Source organism: Pituophis catenifer, unplaced genomic scaffold (genome assembly GCF_029215685.1).
Source record: "Pituophis catenifer annectens isolate HBS135680 unplaced genomic scaffold, rPitCat1.0.hap2 SCAF_2, whole genome shotgun sequence".
Classification (NCBI taxonomy): domain Eukaryota; kingdom Metazoa; phylum Chordata; class Lepidosauria; order Squamata; family Colubridae; genus Pituophis; species Pituophis catenifer.
In genome coordinates this window covers 258,884,570-258,901,720 of record NW_027256882.1, presented here as the reverse complement: position 1 = coordinate 258,901,720, position 17,151 = coordinate 258,884,570, and the positions used below count along the sequence as shown (strand labels likewise).

At 38.5% G+C, this 17,151-nt stretch overlaps 1 protein-coding gene across 1 annotated transcript in view; it reads left to right on the top strand.

Annotated features, from left to right (window-relative positions):
- XRCC4 (X-ray repair cross complementing 4) overlaps positions 1-8,714 on the top strand; it is a 106,039-nt gene extending 97,325 nt beyond the window's left edge. The window contains exon 8 of the mRNA XM_070935779.1: positions 8,440-8,714. Within this exon, the coding sequence (XP_070791880.1) occupies positions 8,440-8,545 (106 nt within the window). The 3' untranslated portion in view covers positions 8,546-8,714. The remainder of the gene's footprint in view (positions 1-8,439) is intronic.
- The last annotated feature ends 8,437 nt before the right edge of the window (positions 8,715-17,151 follow it).

The following is a 17,151-nucleotide window of genomic DNA, read 5'->3' as shown; positions in this document are numbered from 1 at the left end:
CTTAAACCGGCACATTGTTTATCGCCGGTTTAAGATGCAGTCGCTGCAGACTATCCTGCAGGGGATTAGACTGAACGACTTCATGACATCCATAGACTTAACGGAGGCCTACCTCCACATCCCAATTAGGCTGGCCCACCGCAAATTCCTTCGGTTTTGTCACAATGATTGCCATTTTCAATACACGGCTCTACCATTTGGCTTATCCTCCGCCCCTAGGGTGTTCACCAAGGTGACGGCGGCCCTTATGGCTCATATTTCCTCCATCCCTGTCAGAGCCATGTTCTACTTGGATGATATTCTCATCCTTTCTCGCTCTCTTGATCAGGCTAAGTTGGATGTCACTCGTACTATCCACATACTGCAATCACATGGTTTTTCTGTAAATTGGGCTAAAAGCCACCTAGCGCCAACTACACGCATTCAACATTTAGGGGCGGTCATTGACTCAAATTCTGTGGAGGTTTATTTGTCCCACGACAGGCAAGCCAGCCTGTCTTCCCTAGCGACACGTATCCGCAGTCGTAGATCAGCTTCCTTGGCGGACCTCTCCACCTTACTGGGAAAAATGGTGTCCGCTTACAGGATCGTTCCTTGGTCTCGTCTCCACAGCAGAAAGCTCCAGTGGCTGTTACTCCCCTTTCAACGAACTCCTTCCACACTGTCCTCGCGGACTATCCAGCTTCCTCCTCACGTGGTCTCCTCTCTGCTTTGGTGGACTTCACCAGCGATAGCCAAGGGCTGCAGGTTCCACGAGCCCCGGAGAGTAGTCTTAACGACCGACGCAAGTCTCATCGGTTGGGGGGCTCACCTTGAGTCTCTTTCGACACAAGGTCTATGGTCAACGAGCGAACGAGTACTTTCCATCAACGTCCTCGAACTTCGAGCAGTGTACCTAGCACTCCGGAAGTTCCTGCCACACGTCCGAGGCCGAGATGTGTTGGTCCTCACGGACAACATCTCGGCCAAGGCGCATATCAACAGACTAGGCGGAACTCGCTCACGGGCTCTGATGAAGGAGTCTCTCCATCTGGGATTGTGGGCCGAAGCTCACCTGTCTTCTCTTCGGGCAGACTACATTGCCGGGAAAGACAATCTCCAGGCCGACTCCCTCAGTCGATTCCGGATAGACAACACGGAATGGAGCATCCCTCCGCATCTATTCGAGCAGTTGTCTCGTCAGTTCGGCAGGCCACAGGTGGACCTATTTGCTCCAGCACCAACCACCGCCTGCCTCGCTTCTATTCCCGGTTTCCCTCGGAGGGAGCAGAAGGGGTGAATGCTCTTCGCAGTCCTTGGCCTCACGGTCTACTCCTCTATGCGTTCCCTCCCTTTCCTCTGGTGGCCAAGGTGATTCGCAAGCTGTTGCAAGAACGGGCGGAACTCATCCTCCTGGCTCCTCGCTGGCCCCGCAGGCCATGGTTTGCGGACCTCGTGTCACTTTCAGTGGCACCCCCGTGGCAGATCCCGGATGATCAGATCGTGCTGCAGCAGGGCAACCTCGTGCACCCAGAACCCCAGGCCTCTCATCTAACCGCCTGGAGGTTGAGCGGCAATGTTTGATCAATGCCAATGTTTCACCAGCGGCCATTCCTATCATCCTAGCAGCTCGCAGGCCTTCAACCGCTCGTATTTATGATTCTACGTGGAAAGCATTCATTCATTGGTGTGCCAAACATCGCCTGGAACCATCTTCTCTTTCTGTGGCCCAACTGATTGATTTTCTTCAGGAAGGCTTCACCGCGGGTCTTTCACCCAACACACTGCGCCGCCAGGTGGCAGCCTTGTCATCGGTTCTTTCCTTTGTGCCGGACCTTCCCCTCTCGAAGGATCCGCTCATCCGGGCATTTTTACAAGGTGCCACTAATCTACGTCCTCCGGTAATCCACAGGTTCCCTACCTGGGATCTGAACAAGGTCCTTACTGCTCTCACGAAACCACCCTTCAAACCCCTTCGGGAAGTCAACTTGAAATTCTTGTCCCTCAAGGTCTCCTTTTTGGTGGCCATCACCTCCGCACGCAGGATATCGGAATTGGCTTCGCTTTCGGTTCGCTCTGACCTCTGCATCTTTCATAAGGATAGAGTAGTACTCCGCTTGGACCCGGCTTTCATCCCAAAGGTTAATTCCACCTTTCATCGGTCCCAGGAACTCGTCCTACCAAAATTTTGCCCTCAGCCTCAACACCATTTGGAGAAAGTCTGGCACACCCTGGATGTGCGCAGGGCTCTAAAGATATACTTATCCCGTACTGCGTCCTTCCGGAGAACTGAAGCTCTATTCATCTCCTTCCAACCATCCAACATGGGTGCTCGTATTTCAGCCTCCGTCGTCGGCCGTTGGTTGCGGGCTACCATCGCCACTGCTTATGAATCTCAGTCCTTACCTGTTCCACGACGTATCATGGCACACTCCACCAGAAGTGCCGCCACTTCAGCGGCTTGGGCTACCCAGGCTCCACTAGAGGAGGTCTGCCGGGCGGCTACGTGGACTTCGGTGACTCCGTTCATCCGGCACTACCGCCTCGACTCCTACGCCTCCGCTGATGCTGCCTTCGGCAGGAGAGTGCTACAACGAGTCCGACTGGAACCCACCCTATAGGACAAGAGCTTTGGTATGTCCCATGCATGACTGCCGTGACAGCCAATAGGAGAATGGGCGTTGTACTTACCTGATACGCCCCTTCTCGATGCTGCTGTCACGGCAGTCAGCCCCACCCTAGTCGGTACAGAGGGTTCTGGGGGCGGGTGGCATTTTCACCTTTCTCATTTTATCTCTATAGACACGTCAGCCTACTGAATACCTTCGCCTCAAAACTGAAGAGAGGCAGGAGGAGGCGGGTCTAAGGTTTTCAGTGGGCTCAGTCCTACTAATCAGCACCGTAGCGACACCCATGCATGACTGCCGTGACAGCAGCATCGAGAAGGGGCGTATCAGGTAAGTACAACGCCCATTCTCATCATTGCATGACTATATAGCCAAAATTTACTAGCTTTCTTACAAATCTATCATGCATGATAAAATGTCCCTTCATGGTTTTCACATTTCCCACACTGGTTTGAAATACCTTAGTACTGTTTTAATAATTTCTCTAGTGTCGTGTATCAATAATACATCATTTTATAATTTTTCTCTCTTAAATTATGACACTGTAAATTTAATATCTATTACCCACATTCTCTCTCAAGTGTCCATCTCTATGTTATACCCCAACAATTAATCACCCATTTTCACATGAAATCTTTTATTTGTTCTGTTACAAATCTTAACAAAAGTGTATGTTTTTTTCTATTACATATTCATCATTTGTATATAATTCAATTTCTGTTTTGTGTTTTTCAATTCTAGTTAACTTTTTATCCAATTAAACCTTACTTTTAGCTGCTCATATGAAAATCATTGAAAACTATGTCCTTTTGTAGTCAATTGTTCTCTTGAATTCATCTTAATTTCTCCATGCTTCTGTATTAATAAAATCTTAATATATTAACTCTTTATCACTGATGTTTCTGTTCTTTAAAATGCTTCATTTGCTGAAGTCAATAACAATCTGAGCTTGTATTTTTCCATATTCTCAATATGCCACATACATAATGATTTTTTTAAATCCACATTAATTTTTTTGTACAATAAAAGCCTGCCAACCAAATTTCAGGTTATGATCTTCCAATTCTTACATTCTTTTATTTCTCAGCAAGACCCATTCTTTCATCCAAAATACATTTAACTGATCGGAAGAAAGCATGAAAAGGCAATAATGCATTGAGGACCCAGATTGTTGGGGGCAATATGCTGACTCTGTAAACCATTTAGGGCTGTAAAAGCACTATGAAGCGGTATATAAGTCTTAAGTACTATATTCCTTTCCTTGGTCAGTTTTTTTATCTGATCCTACAGAACAAACAGACTCAGCTGAGAAATAATAGAGCAACAATAGTTTTAGTGTTGCTGAAATTTAGTGTTTAAATTTAAACTCATTTAAAATGCCTAGTGTCTTAACCACTGCACCAAACTGACTCTCAATTCATTATTATTACCTTAAGAAACTAACATGAAAATATACATCTTATAACCTCATTTTTTAAATTACATTTAGAATGATATATTAATACATAGCACTTTTTCTATTGTGCAAAGGTACGAAGGCTAATCAGTTTAATTAAAGTCTCTAATTCTGACCATGTAAATTTTTACTATAATTTTAAATGATAGTTTAAATTTAGAGAGACGGTTTGGTGTAATGGTTAAGGCGCTAGACTAGAAACTGGGTGACCATGAGCTCTAGTCCTGCCTTAGACACAAAGCCATTTGAGTGACCTTCACCCAGTCACTTTTCGCCCTAGGAAGGAGGCAATCACTTTTTGGCAAGCCACTTCCAAAAACCTTGCCAAGAAAACTGCAGTCCCCAGGAGTTAACAATGAGTCAAAGGCTTCATGATAATAAATAATAATACTCATTAGATGGACAAAAAAGCCAAATCTAGCTTGAACATCTGGCTGACTGTGCAACGAACCATAAATAATAATGGATTAAATTTAGTATAATTACCTGCATGTTTAAACTTCCACTTTTCTCTCTCCTGTATATTTAGTCGCCCTACTGCAGAGAATCCTGTTCATGCAAAAGGAGCTTTGCAATACATACATGAGGGAAAGAAAAGTCTATTTGTCAATAATCCCTATTGCACTGGTAGATAAGCACCAACAGAAAAAAGATAACTAAAAGGAAACAGGGATTTTCCCAAGAAAATTAACAGTTGCTATATAAAGTAAATGCTGAATTAATTGGCACTGAGTAATTAAAAATAATAGACTTGTGTGGTTAACCACCTACGTTCAGCAAACATAAAAAGCAGATACCATATTAGTAAAAGTTTGATTTGGATAGTGTTTAGTTTATTTAATAGTCATATCTATACATATCATAAAAGTATGAAGGTTTCTACATCTAATCCTAATATTATTTTAATCATAGACTATAGAAAATTATTAAATTTCAGTCTGGAATTTGCACATATGCTTTGTTAAATTGGCACCTAGAGAAAGTATCTAGAAATTCCAGACACCTTCTGCATAAAGGTGCTGTGAGTAAAGCAGGTGCTTCTTTTTTTAAACCAAACATTTCTGCCAGATGTTGATACCTATGATACTTTAGTTACTCTAATCTTTAGAAATAGTATGAATAAGCAACTCTTCTCCTCTGGCTCTTTGTTTTCAACATCACCAGGTATCTTTTTAAACACCTGATATTCTGTCATGGACACATGAAGCAGATAGCCATCCCTTACATCCATCTTTTTGGGTAGTGCCAAACATGAGGTTTAGGTTGGTTGGTTGGGTATTTTTAGGTGAAATTTCAATTAATGCAATGTACTTTACAGTGTTGATAGATTTTTCCCACTCTACTACCACCACCCTCCCCAAAATATGAGCTATTCCTAAAGCCAGGGATAGTTCCCTCCTAGAAATATTTGATATAGAACTCTCCATTCCCCTCCCCCCCAGCCAAGTTATATGGTATGAGATTTCATTAGTTTGCTTGCCTTTCTTGAATAAGTACATAACAAGAATATAAATACTGCTTTGGAATCTTTCCTCTGTGGAAGCCACATTGAGAGCAAATGGCAACAAGAGAGAAGAAGGAATTAGTCATCTTGTACAATTGTCTGTCTCTTTATTTTTATTGGTTGTTAAAAATAGCTAATACTAGAAGAGAAGATAATTGAGAACATAACAGAGGATGTGTTCTTTTTCATTAATATATATCACATATATATATCACTTTCTCCAAGTTTCCAAATAGAGTTCTCACTTGTTGCTTCCAAGCAGTCTTAGTTTAGATAATCTGAGTGTTTTAGGGTCACTATTGAACCTGAGATGAGTAAAATCTAACCCAGAGCTTCATATTGGATGAACATCAATATCTCACTAGCAGCACAGAGACCAACTTGAGTAGAATGAGGTGGAGATAATTTATCCCAGACTTGTATTTCTGAGTTTTTTTTACAAAACAGCAGCCAAATTTAGGACCAAATGTAATAACTTCAGTCAACTGTGGTTCTAATCACCTTTGTCAAATGCATGAATATATATTAAAATAGGTATAATAACTGAATGAAAATGATTGAAAATTTCAGTTCGAGCAGGTTGCTGTGCGAAATTGACTTGGCATTTTCATTCCTGGAGTTCTACCTAAATATGCAAATAATGTTTTAGTCCAGTCTCTCTCCCCCCACCCCAGTTTACTACCTTCCAGATGTGTTAGGAATAATGATCAAATCCAAGACTATGGAGAATACTTCAATCATTTGGACTGTTGGTGAGAATTTGTATCACCCCATGAATAAGCATATAGATTGTTGCTTTGCATAGTGATGGGAAGCAAAAGTCCATAGCATCTGAAAACTTAACATAGAATGCAAATACTCATTTATAACACAAAGCATTTCTTAGTAGAACACTTGTCAATTTCCATTATTTTTATGCAATGCACCATTAACTAATAAAGCACTAAAATTGAGAAACCAATAAAACCATGCCAAAAGGTTTCCAGGATATTTCTTCGAATTTCTAGGGAAACATTTCATAATACTTGAATCATGCTACAATATGTATCCTTTCAAATCCCATACTGGGAATTCAACAACAAAACTTTTTTTGAAAAGACCAGTAAAAGTGTCAATCATTGATGGATATGTCAAATTGGGGAAAACCAAGTATTGTACACATACGTAGATCTTGTGTAAGATCTTGGCAAATTTAACCTATTAGTTTAAATTAATCTTACTAAAGGCAAAATTATTATTGTAGTTGAAACTGACACATAACTTCTGCTTCAGGCTGAGATGTCAGTGTATAACTTACTTTGTTCTGTCACATAGCCTCATTCCTGTCAGTATTAGGATAGGCACTATATCACATATGGTGGTTATTTGATTCTGTGATTTGTCTATTGAGATACTCACATTTGCATTTTCAGTTTGTGTAGCTCATTTCAGTTTTAAAAAAAAACCTTAATACCTTAAAAAAAAGCTTACTTTCTGTAAAAACAATGCAATTTTTGTTTTCATTCTTACTGTTTTGGGCATAATTCATAGTCATGCATGTTTCCATATTTGGAATTATATTGATATTGGAAGACAGGTGCATTCATACATGGTTTCATTTTAATTTTCATTAATTTTAAATCAGTAAATTTAACCTCAGCCCAATATGGGAGGAGAAAGTGAAGTTGTGAAAGCATTTCAGAGTGTTTGACCTTAGAAGTGTTGCAGTTTTCAGCCATTTTTGAGGCAGGCAGGGGAACACTCTCCCCAGCAGGAGTAGGAGTTCCAGCGGAAGCCCTCTCTTTATTTGACTTGAGTGGGACTTGAGGTTGGGGGATTGTGAAGAGGAGTTTCAGAGGGGTTAAATTTTATGGCTGGTTTATGGATAGTTAGGCTGGTGGCTGTGTAGTGATATCAGAGCAGCCACAGGAATAAATATAATGTGGCTGACTAGTAAGGAATTGGGGTACTAGAATCATGCACCATTCACAGTGATGATGAATAGAATACAAGAGAATGGTGTAGACAGGAGAGGAACTGCATTAATGTAGTGATATACTGAGGGAGATATTGCAGAAGACGGGTCAGGCTGTCTTTGGGGAATGGATGTCTTAGGTTACTCTTGTCCCCTAGCTTTAATCTGAGAAAATGGGGCTTTAGTATTTAGTGCCTTGAACTAAATAGATTTCATTGAAATCTTGCACAATTACAAATATTTTTTGTACAATGCTTGAGATTTCTTTTCCGGTATATTATATGATCGAATTCAGAATTCATGTTGGCTCCTGATGTAATGCCTGATAAATAACTACATCAGTTGTTTTAAAAAATGGCTAACCCTAACCCTTTTGTGGTGGCCTAACCAGGTCTGACCTAGTTTAGCTGTTTTGAGATCAGTTAACAATGACGAGGTGCTGCCACCTGCTAAGAAGGTTACACAAAATTTTTAATGCCCGGATACCTTTTAAAAAAAACGGACAAGAACCACTTAAGAATGTATAGTCTATATACAGAATGTAAAGCCCAGGAATTTGAAATGTGATTTACTCTGTATTGTCAAAACAGTTGAAAATATTATAAATTGCATACGAGAATGTTTAAAACCATCCATAATATCATTTACTTTGTTGGTTGGATTGTTATTTTATATATATTTGGAATTAAGTAATATACTAAGCGCAAAAATGACACTATCCAATTCTATAGTTTAAATGCTGTTTTTGCCATAACACAGCCCTAAGCATCTTTGAAAAATATTCTTTCTCTCCCAAATCTGAAGTCTGAATAAAGACTCCATAAAGTATATTAAAAAATAATGTTTTGCAATGTTATGCCTGCATTTAATTTCATTTAAAGTAAAATCATAAATTTATTTCATATGTCTTCAACTTTAGACTACATTCCGCTCCATCAAAACCGACAGAGAGGCAACTGACCTTGAAAAGGGCAGAAGAAGAGAAAAGCACAGATGACCCCGAAGACCTCTTTGATGATATCTGACTTTTCTGGAAGAAGGCTACAATTTCACTACAAGCTGCTAAAAATGCAGTCAATTATCTCTTCTAAAGAAACTGTTTTACATGTGGCAGTGGAGGGAGTTATTTGTACTCTAAAATAATATTCAACTAGTGTTTTATCTTTTGCTAATAAAGGTTGTACCCATGAATCACTAACAGTCAACACTTTCCATTCAAGGCCTTACAAACTTCAGGAGGTTAATCTGCCTCCAGTTGATGTGAATGAGAAAAGTTAATTTATCCTCAGGATTAGGAAGGACAATTAGCAGACCATCAAAATGGCAGCAGTGAAAACTGGGAAGAAAGATGAAAGGCTGCAACCCATGATTTCAGGCAGAAAGGTGTTTTAAAATCTCTATAGTGGTTTTATGATTAACGAAAATATATTTCCTAAATTAAGAATAGATACAGTGTCTCATCCATTAGACAAATATTTTCTTTCTGTTTGATCATCGCTTTTAAATGTCCAAAATGAAGTCTCTTGCTGCAAAGTTATTTTCAGGCCTTTTACTCCATTTCCTTCTCAGTAATGGTCCCTAGCGACCATTGTTTTGAGAACAAAAGCAGTGACCCACAACTTCGACCAGCACTCTTGGAATATCAAAAGCAAGGGTTTCTATGACATTTTGGAGATAAGGCAATCTGTTGTAGATTGTTTTACATTTTGAGTTAGAGAATTCTTATGCATAAATAATATTGCCATAATAGGCCAGTTTGTCCCCAGTCTTATATCTGGGTATATTGAATTAAAACTCCCAGAACTCTCAGCTAATGAGGGAATTCTTCCAGTTTTAAATCTAGGAGATTGGGGAAAGTCTGCTTATGATAATAGATTAATTATTAAAATGGTGAATTAAGTTTGAAAATATTCACGTTCTATTCTCAGCTGTCAAATATCACTACGGAACAACTTTGAACTAGCCACTATCTTTACTTACTTCACAGGTTTGTTATGGATTAAAAAAAAAGAACTGATGGAAGTTTGCTATGTGTATTATTTTGATATAGAGCAAAAGTAGGATTATACACTAATGAATAAGAAAATGGGCACATATGTATACTGTGGGGACCCTGGGAGGCACATGACAACATGTATTTAATGACGTCATGCAAATTATACAATTTACATCTTGGCTAATGGCATTTGTTCAGCAACTTTTTCAATGACACTGAATGAGGAGACTTCTGGCTAGTCCTTGAAATTGCATTACAACATCTCTGTAGTTTCATGATTTTGATTTAAGCACTTAGCAGCAATTAGTTCACAATGATGAGAGTTGCCTCTTGTCACTGTCATGTGCTCGCCATTTGCAACCTTCACTGTCAGCTTCTCACAATCAATGGGAAAGCTGGCAGAAGATTGTCCATGGCAATCACATCATGCTACACCAATTTACCTGATGGTTACAACTGAAATTTATGAATGAAGGCAAATGTACATGTCTCATGATCTCTCATTCTGGTGAGAGAGAAGTTCCCTGAGAATGGGCTCCAGCACGAGTCTGAAAACTCAGAGACTAAATCTCTGATTCCGGTGACTAACCCAGATTGGGCCCTACAAGAACTGAAATTGCTGGAACAGCTATTATTAAGATGGTATAGTCATGTGACATCACACTTTACAACCATGTTGGTTAGCGACAGAGCTTCCAATCCTGACTAGCTAATTGAGAACTATTTGTACTTGTCTCAGACCTCATAGCCCATATATGTAATTGAAGCATTTGAATGATGATATCACACCCATGCCATTTGATGTCAACACAGTTTGTTACAGACATTACTAGGAAGACAGGCCAAATTAGAAATGTAGAAAGCCACTAGAAGCCAGATTGCCACTGAGTTGAGCCTATCTTTTATTTTATGACCTTAAATTTATTTTTTCAATCTGAAGGGTATTTTTCTGCTTGTTTTTCCCACTACTTTTACAAAGTATATGACCTTTGAAAAATTGCCTTGACATTTCATATAAACACAGCCTCTTGGTGCTTTGTTTGTTCAAGTATTTTACTATGGAAATTATCCTAGTGTTAAGCATTTATGCAAAATACTCCTATAAGAAGTAATTTTAGGTCATTTCAATACTTTCTTAATTACAGAGTAGCTGAATACTCAATTCTGCATATAATTCTGGTTATGTGTACTTAACCTGTATCTTCTGTTGGATAAAACTTTTGTGTTGTTGTTCTATTTTATTTCTGTAAGCCTTGAATTTTCATTCTCCTCTCCCCACAACTAAGATTTTTTTCTTTCTTTTAATAAGATAATTAAAATACAGTTTTAAGTATTAGCTTTGTTTTAATGGTAACCTGCAAGTAGTCTTCAATGGAGCAAGATAGTTTTTAAAAATGTCTGGAATGCTGAAAGAAGTTACTTCGAAAGAACCATCCACGAGAATAAAATATTGTCTGCAAACAATCGCATTGGATTTTTTTATAAAAGGATAGTATAAAAATAACCCCTAATTCCTACAATTTTTCTCAAAAGAAGTGTCTTGGAACAAAAAATAGTGTAGACAAATAGCAAGGAAGTCAGCCATTTGGCTATTATTATTGTCTATCTGGAGCAAGGGAAAAAGATGATCCTATGAATATGAGGAAAATGGAGCAGATGTCCAGTTTTCTTTTAAGAGAACTGACTTGGTCATATGATGTTTCCCAGATACCAGACACAATTTAAAGAATTTTAGCTGCAAATATGGCTTTTTATTGTACTACATACAAATGTGGTGTTCTTCTAACAACATAAAATGCTGAGTTATAAAAACAGCATTATTTAATCAGTGAGATTACTGTTTTGTTATGAAATGTAAGCTCCAATTAGTAGTAAAGAGATCATTATCCCATTTCTAGAATTCTAATCTGGTAGATTACAGGTCAGGGGTAATTGGATCCAACTAGTAGGGCACTCTAAAGTGCTGCCCCGTTTCAGGAGAAAGGAACTAGAGAAGCTATAAATCACCTTTTGTAGTATCTTCTTAGTAGCTGTGTTAAGGAAAGTTTGCAGAGAATGCTGTCTTTGAAATGTTTTCAAAGTTTTCCCAAGATAGCTATCAATAATGAAATCTCATACCAAACCAAACCAAACTAAATGTAAAACAGCAACCATTGATAAATCCATGAGCCATAAACACATTGGGTTACTATACCAAGTAGAAATGAGTGCAATTAGTTTCATACAAAACTGATCTAAGTGCCTTGCTTCAACCAATTCTTGGGCAATTGACTTGAGCAGTATATGTGGACCTTATAATGTCATTTATGTATGTATGATCTAGTGCATGTTCTCATTTTTTTCAGAGGGGTACTGCCAGCATATTTGTGTAATAAAGTCATTTTAGATTGTCATAATTACCTGAAATAAAAGAATATGAGAACTTCAAACTGATTACATGGTTTTTCATAGAGACAGCACTCCAGTCCAGACAGACTTCTGCCACCAATAGCCTCCCACCGGCCAGTTCGCTCCCACAGAGAGGGTCTCCTTAGGGTGCCATCGGCCAAGTTATGTCGGCTGGCGACACCCAGGGGGAGGGCCTTCTCTGTGGAGCCCCAGCCCTGTGGAATGAACTGCCCCCGGAAGTGCGTAAGATCTCCAACCTCCGGGTATTTCGCTGTGCACTCAAGACCCTGTTGTTCCGCCAGGCCGGGCTATCAACATAATTTTTTAAATTGGGTGTTTTAAATTTCTGGGGTTTTAATTGAGCCGAATTATTTAATAATTTTAAATTATTTTAATTTATGTTTGTCTTGTGCTTTTAATATGCTGTACACCACCCTGAGTCCTTCGGGAGAAGGGCGGTATAGAAATAAAATTATTCTATTCTATTATTCTATTCCACAGTTAAGACTCTCCACTGCCCATGGTTTCCTGTTTATAATGCCTCCATCATATCTGGATTGAGTCCTGCCTCAACCATTATTCTATATAAAATGAATGAATAAATAAATTATATTCAGTTGCATATGTGTATCATTTGTAACTTTTTGTATTTTCATGGTTTAATTATTGTGACACTTTGCCACCCAGACTCAATTTGAGATAGGTAAGTATAGAAATTGAATAAATAAATAAATTCCACAAATAATCGCTGTATCAACCTCTCTGTCAATGTGGTCTCCTCCAGATTCCTTTGAGTTGTAGTGACAAAGCTGTTCTAGGACAAGGAATTCTGAGAGTTGTCCCAAAACATTTCTGGGATACTTTTTGAGAGAGGTTGTACTAGCAGCTGATTTTAGAATTTCCCGGCATGATTGGACTACAAGCTCTACTTTTTAAAATGCATTGCAGAAATCTTGCAATCCTGAATAAACAATCGTGAATATGTCCTTGAGGAGACACCTAGATCTACATATTTTTGAACACTGAATTTGACCAACTACCATACATAACACTTTTGTGGAAATTGAAAGGAAATTATTCTTATGAGTAAACTCAAGCACAAACGCAAATTCGTTCAAAAAGAAAGAAATTTAAACCTAGAATCTGTTTTTGGAACAAAACTCTTGAATCTATGAACTAATAACCCATTGTAATGATACAAGTCCAAATGTTTTTCTTGACCTTAAATAGTTGTTTCGTTTCTAGAATTAAAAAGACGTTTCCAGGAAACTTTATGTTCTGGTGCCATTAAACTTTCTGTAATTAAGCACTGGGTGTTTGGTGATGACTGTTGGAGTTGCCTAGTAACATCAGCAATGCAGTGATTCCCCTTTCACTCTATCCAGAAAAATGAACACTGCATGGGAAACAGCATAGAAGATACACTGCAGAATCTGAATACATTCAGCAAGAAGAGTCCGTATGCCAGATGATGTATTATGGAGTTCCTTAACTGACAAACAGAGGATGCTACTAGTTATGAAATCATAGGCTGTATGTCTAGACATACTCAAGTGTGCATGCAAGAATCGTAAATGTTGAAGATCAGCCTTCCTCTAGCCTTTAGTTGTTTGAGAATGCAGCTCCCATCATTTTCAGACAGCAAAGTCATTGGTGGAATTCTAATTCAATGTATCTGGCTTGTACCACATTGGGACAGCTCTTGTAACAGGAAGAAGAAATGGCAGGAAATAAGTTTATTGCCTTCAAATGTATTTGCTACAATAAATCAGATTCTTTGCAATAATATTTTTCTTAGATGTCATGGGACCATTAATCTTTTTCCTGTTGAAAAACAGCATAAGTACTCTTTTGGGTTGGGGGGTTAGGTTGGGTAAAGCTACCTAGATCTTCTAGTAAATTTTAAGAGTGAAAGAATATGATAGATCCTATAGCTAAACCCCTAGCAGAATCCATAAGTATAACCCATATATATATATATATATATATATATTTGTTTTCTCAGGTTTTCGCGGGTGTTTGTATGTAGGTCTTTGGTTATTCGGGTCTTCTCCCACGTAAAATTGGGAGTGTCTTGGCGACATTTCGACAAAGTCTCATTCGTCATCTTCAGGCTTTTTCTTCAGATGACGAATGAGACTTCGTCGAAACGTCGCCAAGACACTTCCAATTTTACGTGGGAGAAGACCCGAATAACCAAAGACATACACACACACACACACACACACACACACACACACACACACACACACATACAGAGAGAGAGAGACCTCTAACAACACAGGTTAGATTTGTATTCATAATTTATTTACTTCTCAGAATTATGTACTCAACCTAAATAGTATTACTTGGGAGTGAATTCTATTAAGTTCATGAAAGGTGGTTTGATATAGTGATTAAGGCACTACGCTAAACTGGGAGACTGTGAGTTGTAGTCTTGTCTCGGGCATGAAAGATTGAGTGGGTTACTTTGGAGTAATTGTCCATATAATTTCAGGCTAATAAATAAACGTTAATTTTTGTTTGTATTCAGTGCCCAATGCCTCTTGTTGCAGTGTCCAACAATAGTCAGCCAGCATCAATGGATTCCAGTTGTCTGATACCGTTTTTCCATTTTGGCAATGATCTAATGAAACATTTCACCGTGTTTGTCACTGTACCTAGTTTTTGGGAAACAAATCCAAGTTGAATGCAGAAAATGAATCTTCAGAAACATCTGTCTCAAATGACAAAAATCTTCACCTTCCTTCATCACTTTCACACAATTTTTCATCAGTGCAAGTTTTATGTGAAGCAGAGGCAAAATTATCTTTATTGAGTGAACAAGTCCTGGAACCAAATTCTTTCAAGGTAGCCATTTCTTTTTAATGTAATGTGACTCTCTATCCCATTCGCATATGTAAAAATAGCACTTAGTATATGGAGTTACTCTCCAAACAGAAGAGTCATTACTTTTAAATCTCCACAGATATTCCAGTTGTACTTGGAGTTACATGTTTTCCTGTGTTTCTTTTCATGTGTGTAGAATAGCCAACAGGTGCTAAGGGCATACACTGCCATTGTCTTAACAAGACAGCCTAGAGGCTTAACACCGATGAATCAATAAAGAGACACCATTCTAGTGGGTTATGCTCACAACCAAAAGCTGTGAACAAGTGGCAAATGTCAGTACAGAAAATGAGGTTGTCAACCTGTGGAAAGAAATTTGTTAAATCATCTTGGTGACTTCAAAAGACAGATATTTTGGTACCTGGTGATAGCAAATACTATTCTGCCATTCTTGAACCCAGTAGTTCTGCTTTTGATTTTGACAAACCTAAATCCCTGACCAGGTAGTTTAATTCTGACTGTTTTATGAGATGAGGGTCACCAGTTCATATACGCAGTTCAAAATGCAGATCATTACCACTTCCCGTGACTGGCTGGTGCATTGCAGCATTTTAATCTGTTTTGTCTAAGCTCTGTTTCTTTGGTAGCTTCGATACTGGCAGATTGTCACTGTGTGACATTGTTCTTGTGGCTGAAAACAGACTGGTATTTAATTGATTTCTCATTTATAGCGGAGGAACTAGTGGCACTAGTCAGATAGAAGTAACAGTCTGTCTCATATGATTGTTCTGTTCTTGCCAAATCATCGGGACAGCAAACAGTATTGACTTCTGATTTCCTCTGAGCCAACAGCAACTCTTGCACAAGAAATGGGAGGGGTCCTGTCCTTGCCTTGATCACCCATCATATAACCAAGTTACAGTTCATACGCTTTCTTAACAAGTCCAGTATGACTTTGAGGCTTAAGTGTGTATTTGCTACCAATGTAGCAGGACATACGTATTATGGCTGTTCTGATATTGATGAGGATTTCTGCTGTCATTAGTTGTCCAATAACAACTCTATAACAGGCTTACTTGTTATGTAAATTACATGTACATAGACAGTGCTATCCTTGAAACAATCACAACAAAATACATGGAAATTGACATCAACAAACGGAGTAGCATCTGTGTATGCCTGCTACTTTTATAGCCTTTCCAAGTAGCATCCATCCAGCCTAACCATGCCTAGTAATAACCAAACTGTACCAGTTCCATAAACGTTATGCTATATGTCCTAAGTGCATAACTGGATCTACATGAGCTACACTCTCATAGACACATATGATGCATCTTATAAGCAAACAAGTGAAAATTAGTGAACTTAAAATATGTACAAGAAGAAATTACAAAAGCAGATTTCTATAAAATGGTATGTGATAGGTTAAATAACAGGATACTTTTGTGATTAGCAGCAAAAAATCTATACCATATAATCAAAAGTGTTCAGCAAGCAAAATCTTTAATTGGCTTAACAACATTATGCTGTCACCATACATACATATTTGTCTCTCTTACATACAGTGGTGAAATCCAAATTTTTTTACTACTGGTTCTGTGGGCGTTGCTTGGTGGATATGGTGTGGCTTGGTGGGCATGGCAGGGGAAGGATATTGCAAAATCTCCATTCCCACCCCACTTTGGCGCCAGCCAGAGGTGGTATTTGCCCGTTCTCCAAACTACTTAAAATTTCTGTTGCCGGTTCTCTGAACTGCTCAAAATTTCCACTACTGGTTCTCCATGAATAGGCATACACATATATATGCAGGGTGCATCAAGTTAGGCCCCAAAGATGATTTATTATATACATTACACTAAATGTTTGGAATGATTGCCATTTACCTTTAAGTGCTTACTTATTCATTTTATACACAATCTGTGAACATTCTTAAGTACAGTAACATTTTCTCTGGAAAAATATATATTAATAAACTTAATAAATGCATGTGATTGGCCTAAGGGGGTCTGACTTTTGGTAGACCTTGTATGTGTGTATTTATGACTATATTCTGATTTCATGACATAAATAATAATAAAATGTAAAGCATTATTGCTACCTCATGAATTTGTCTCAATAAATACAGTTAAAGCCATGAGGAGACAGACAATGGGTATAATTTCTGTTCTGACAAAAAAAGTGCTAGAGTTTTCATTCACCATGACCAGCAAAATTGCTTTTCAAAAGCATGCTTACAAGACATTGTTGTTTTTATTTATAGCCCTTTTCTCTTGTAATGAGAAACTGTTATTAGAAATAAAAGAAGTAGAAAATAAATCCTTAGTTTTATTTGCATGATGTGCATGATTGCATGATGTGGAAATAGCTGCTCTTCAGATAACATAATGTGGTCCCAGAAATGCAATTGTGATGTTGAAG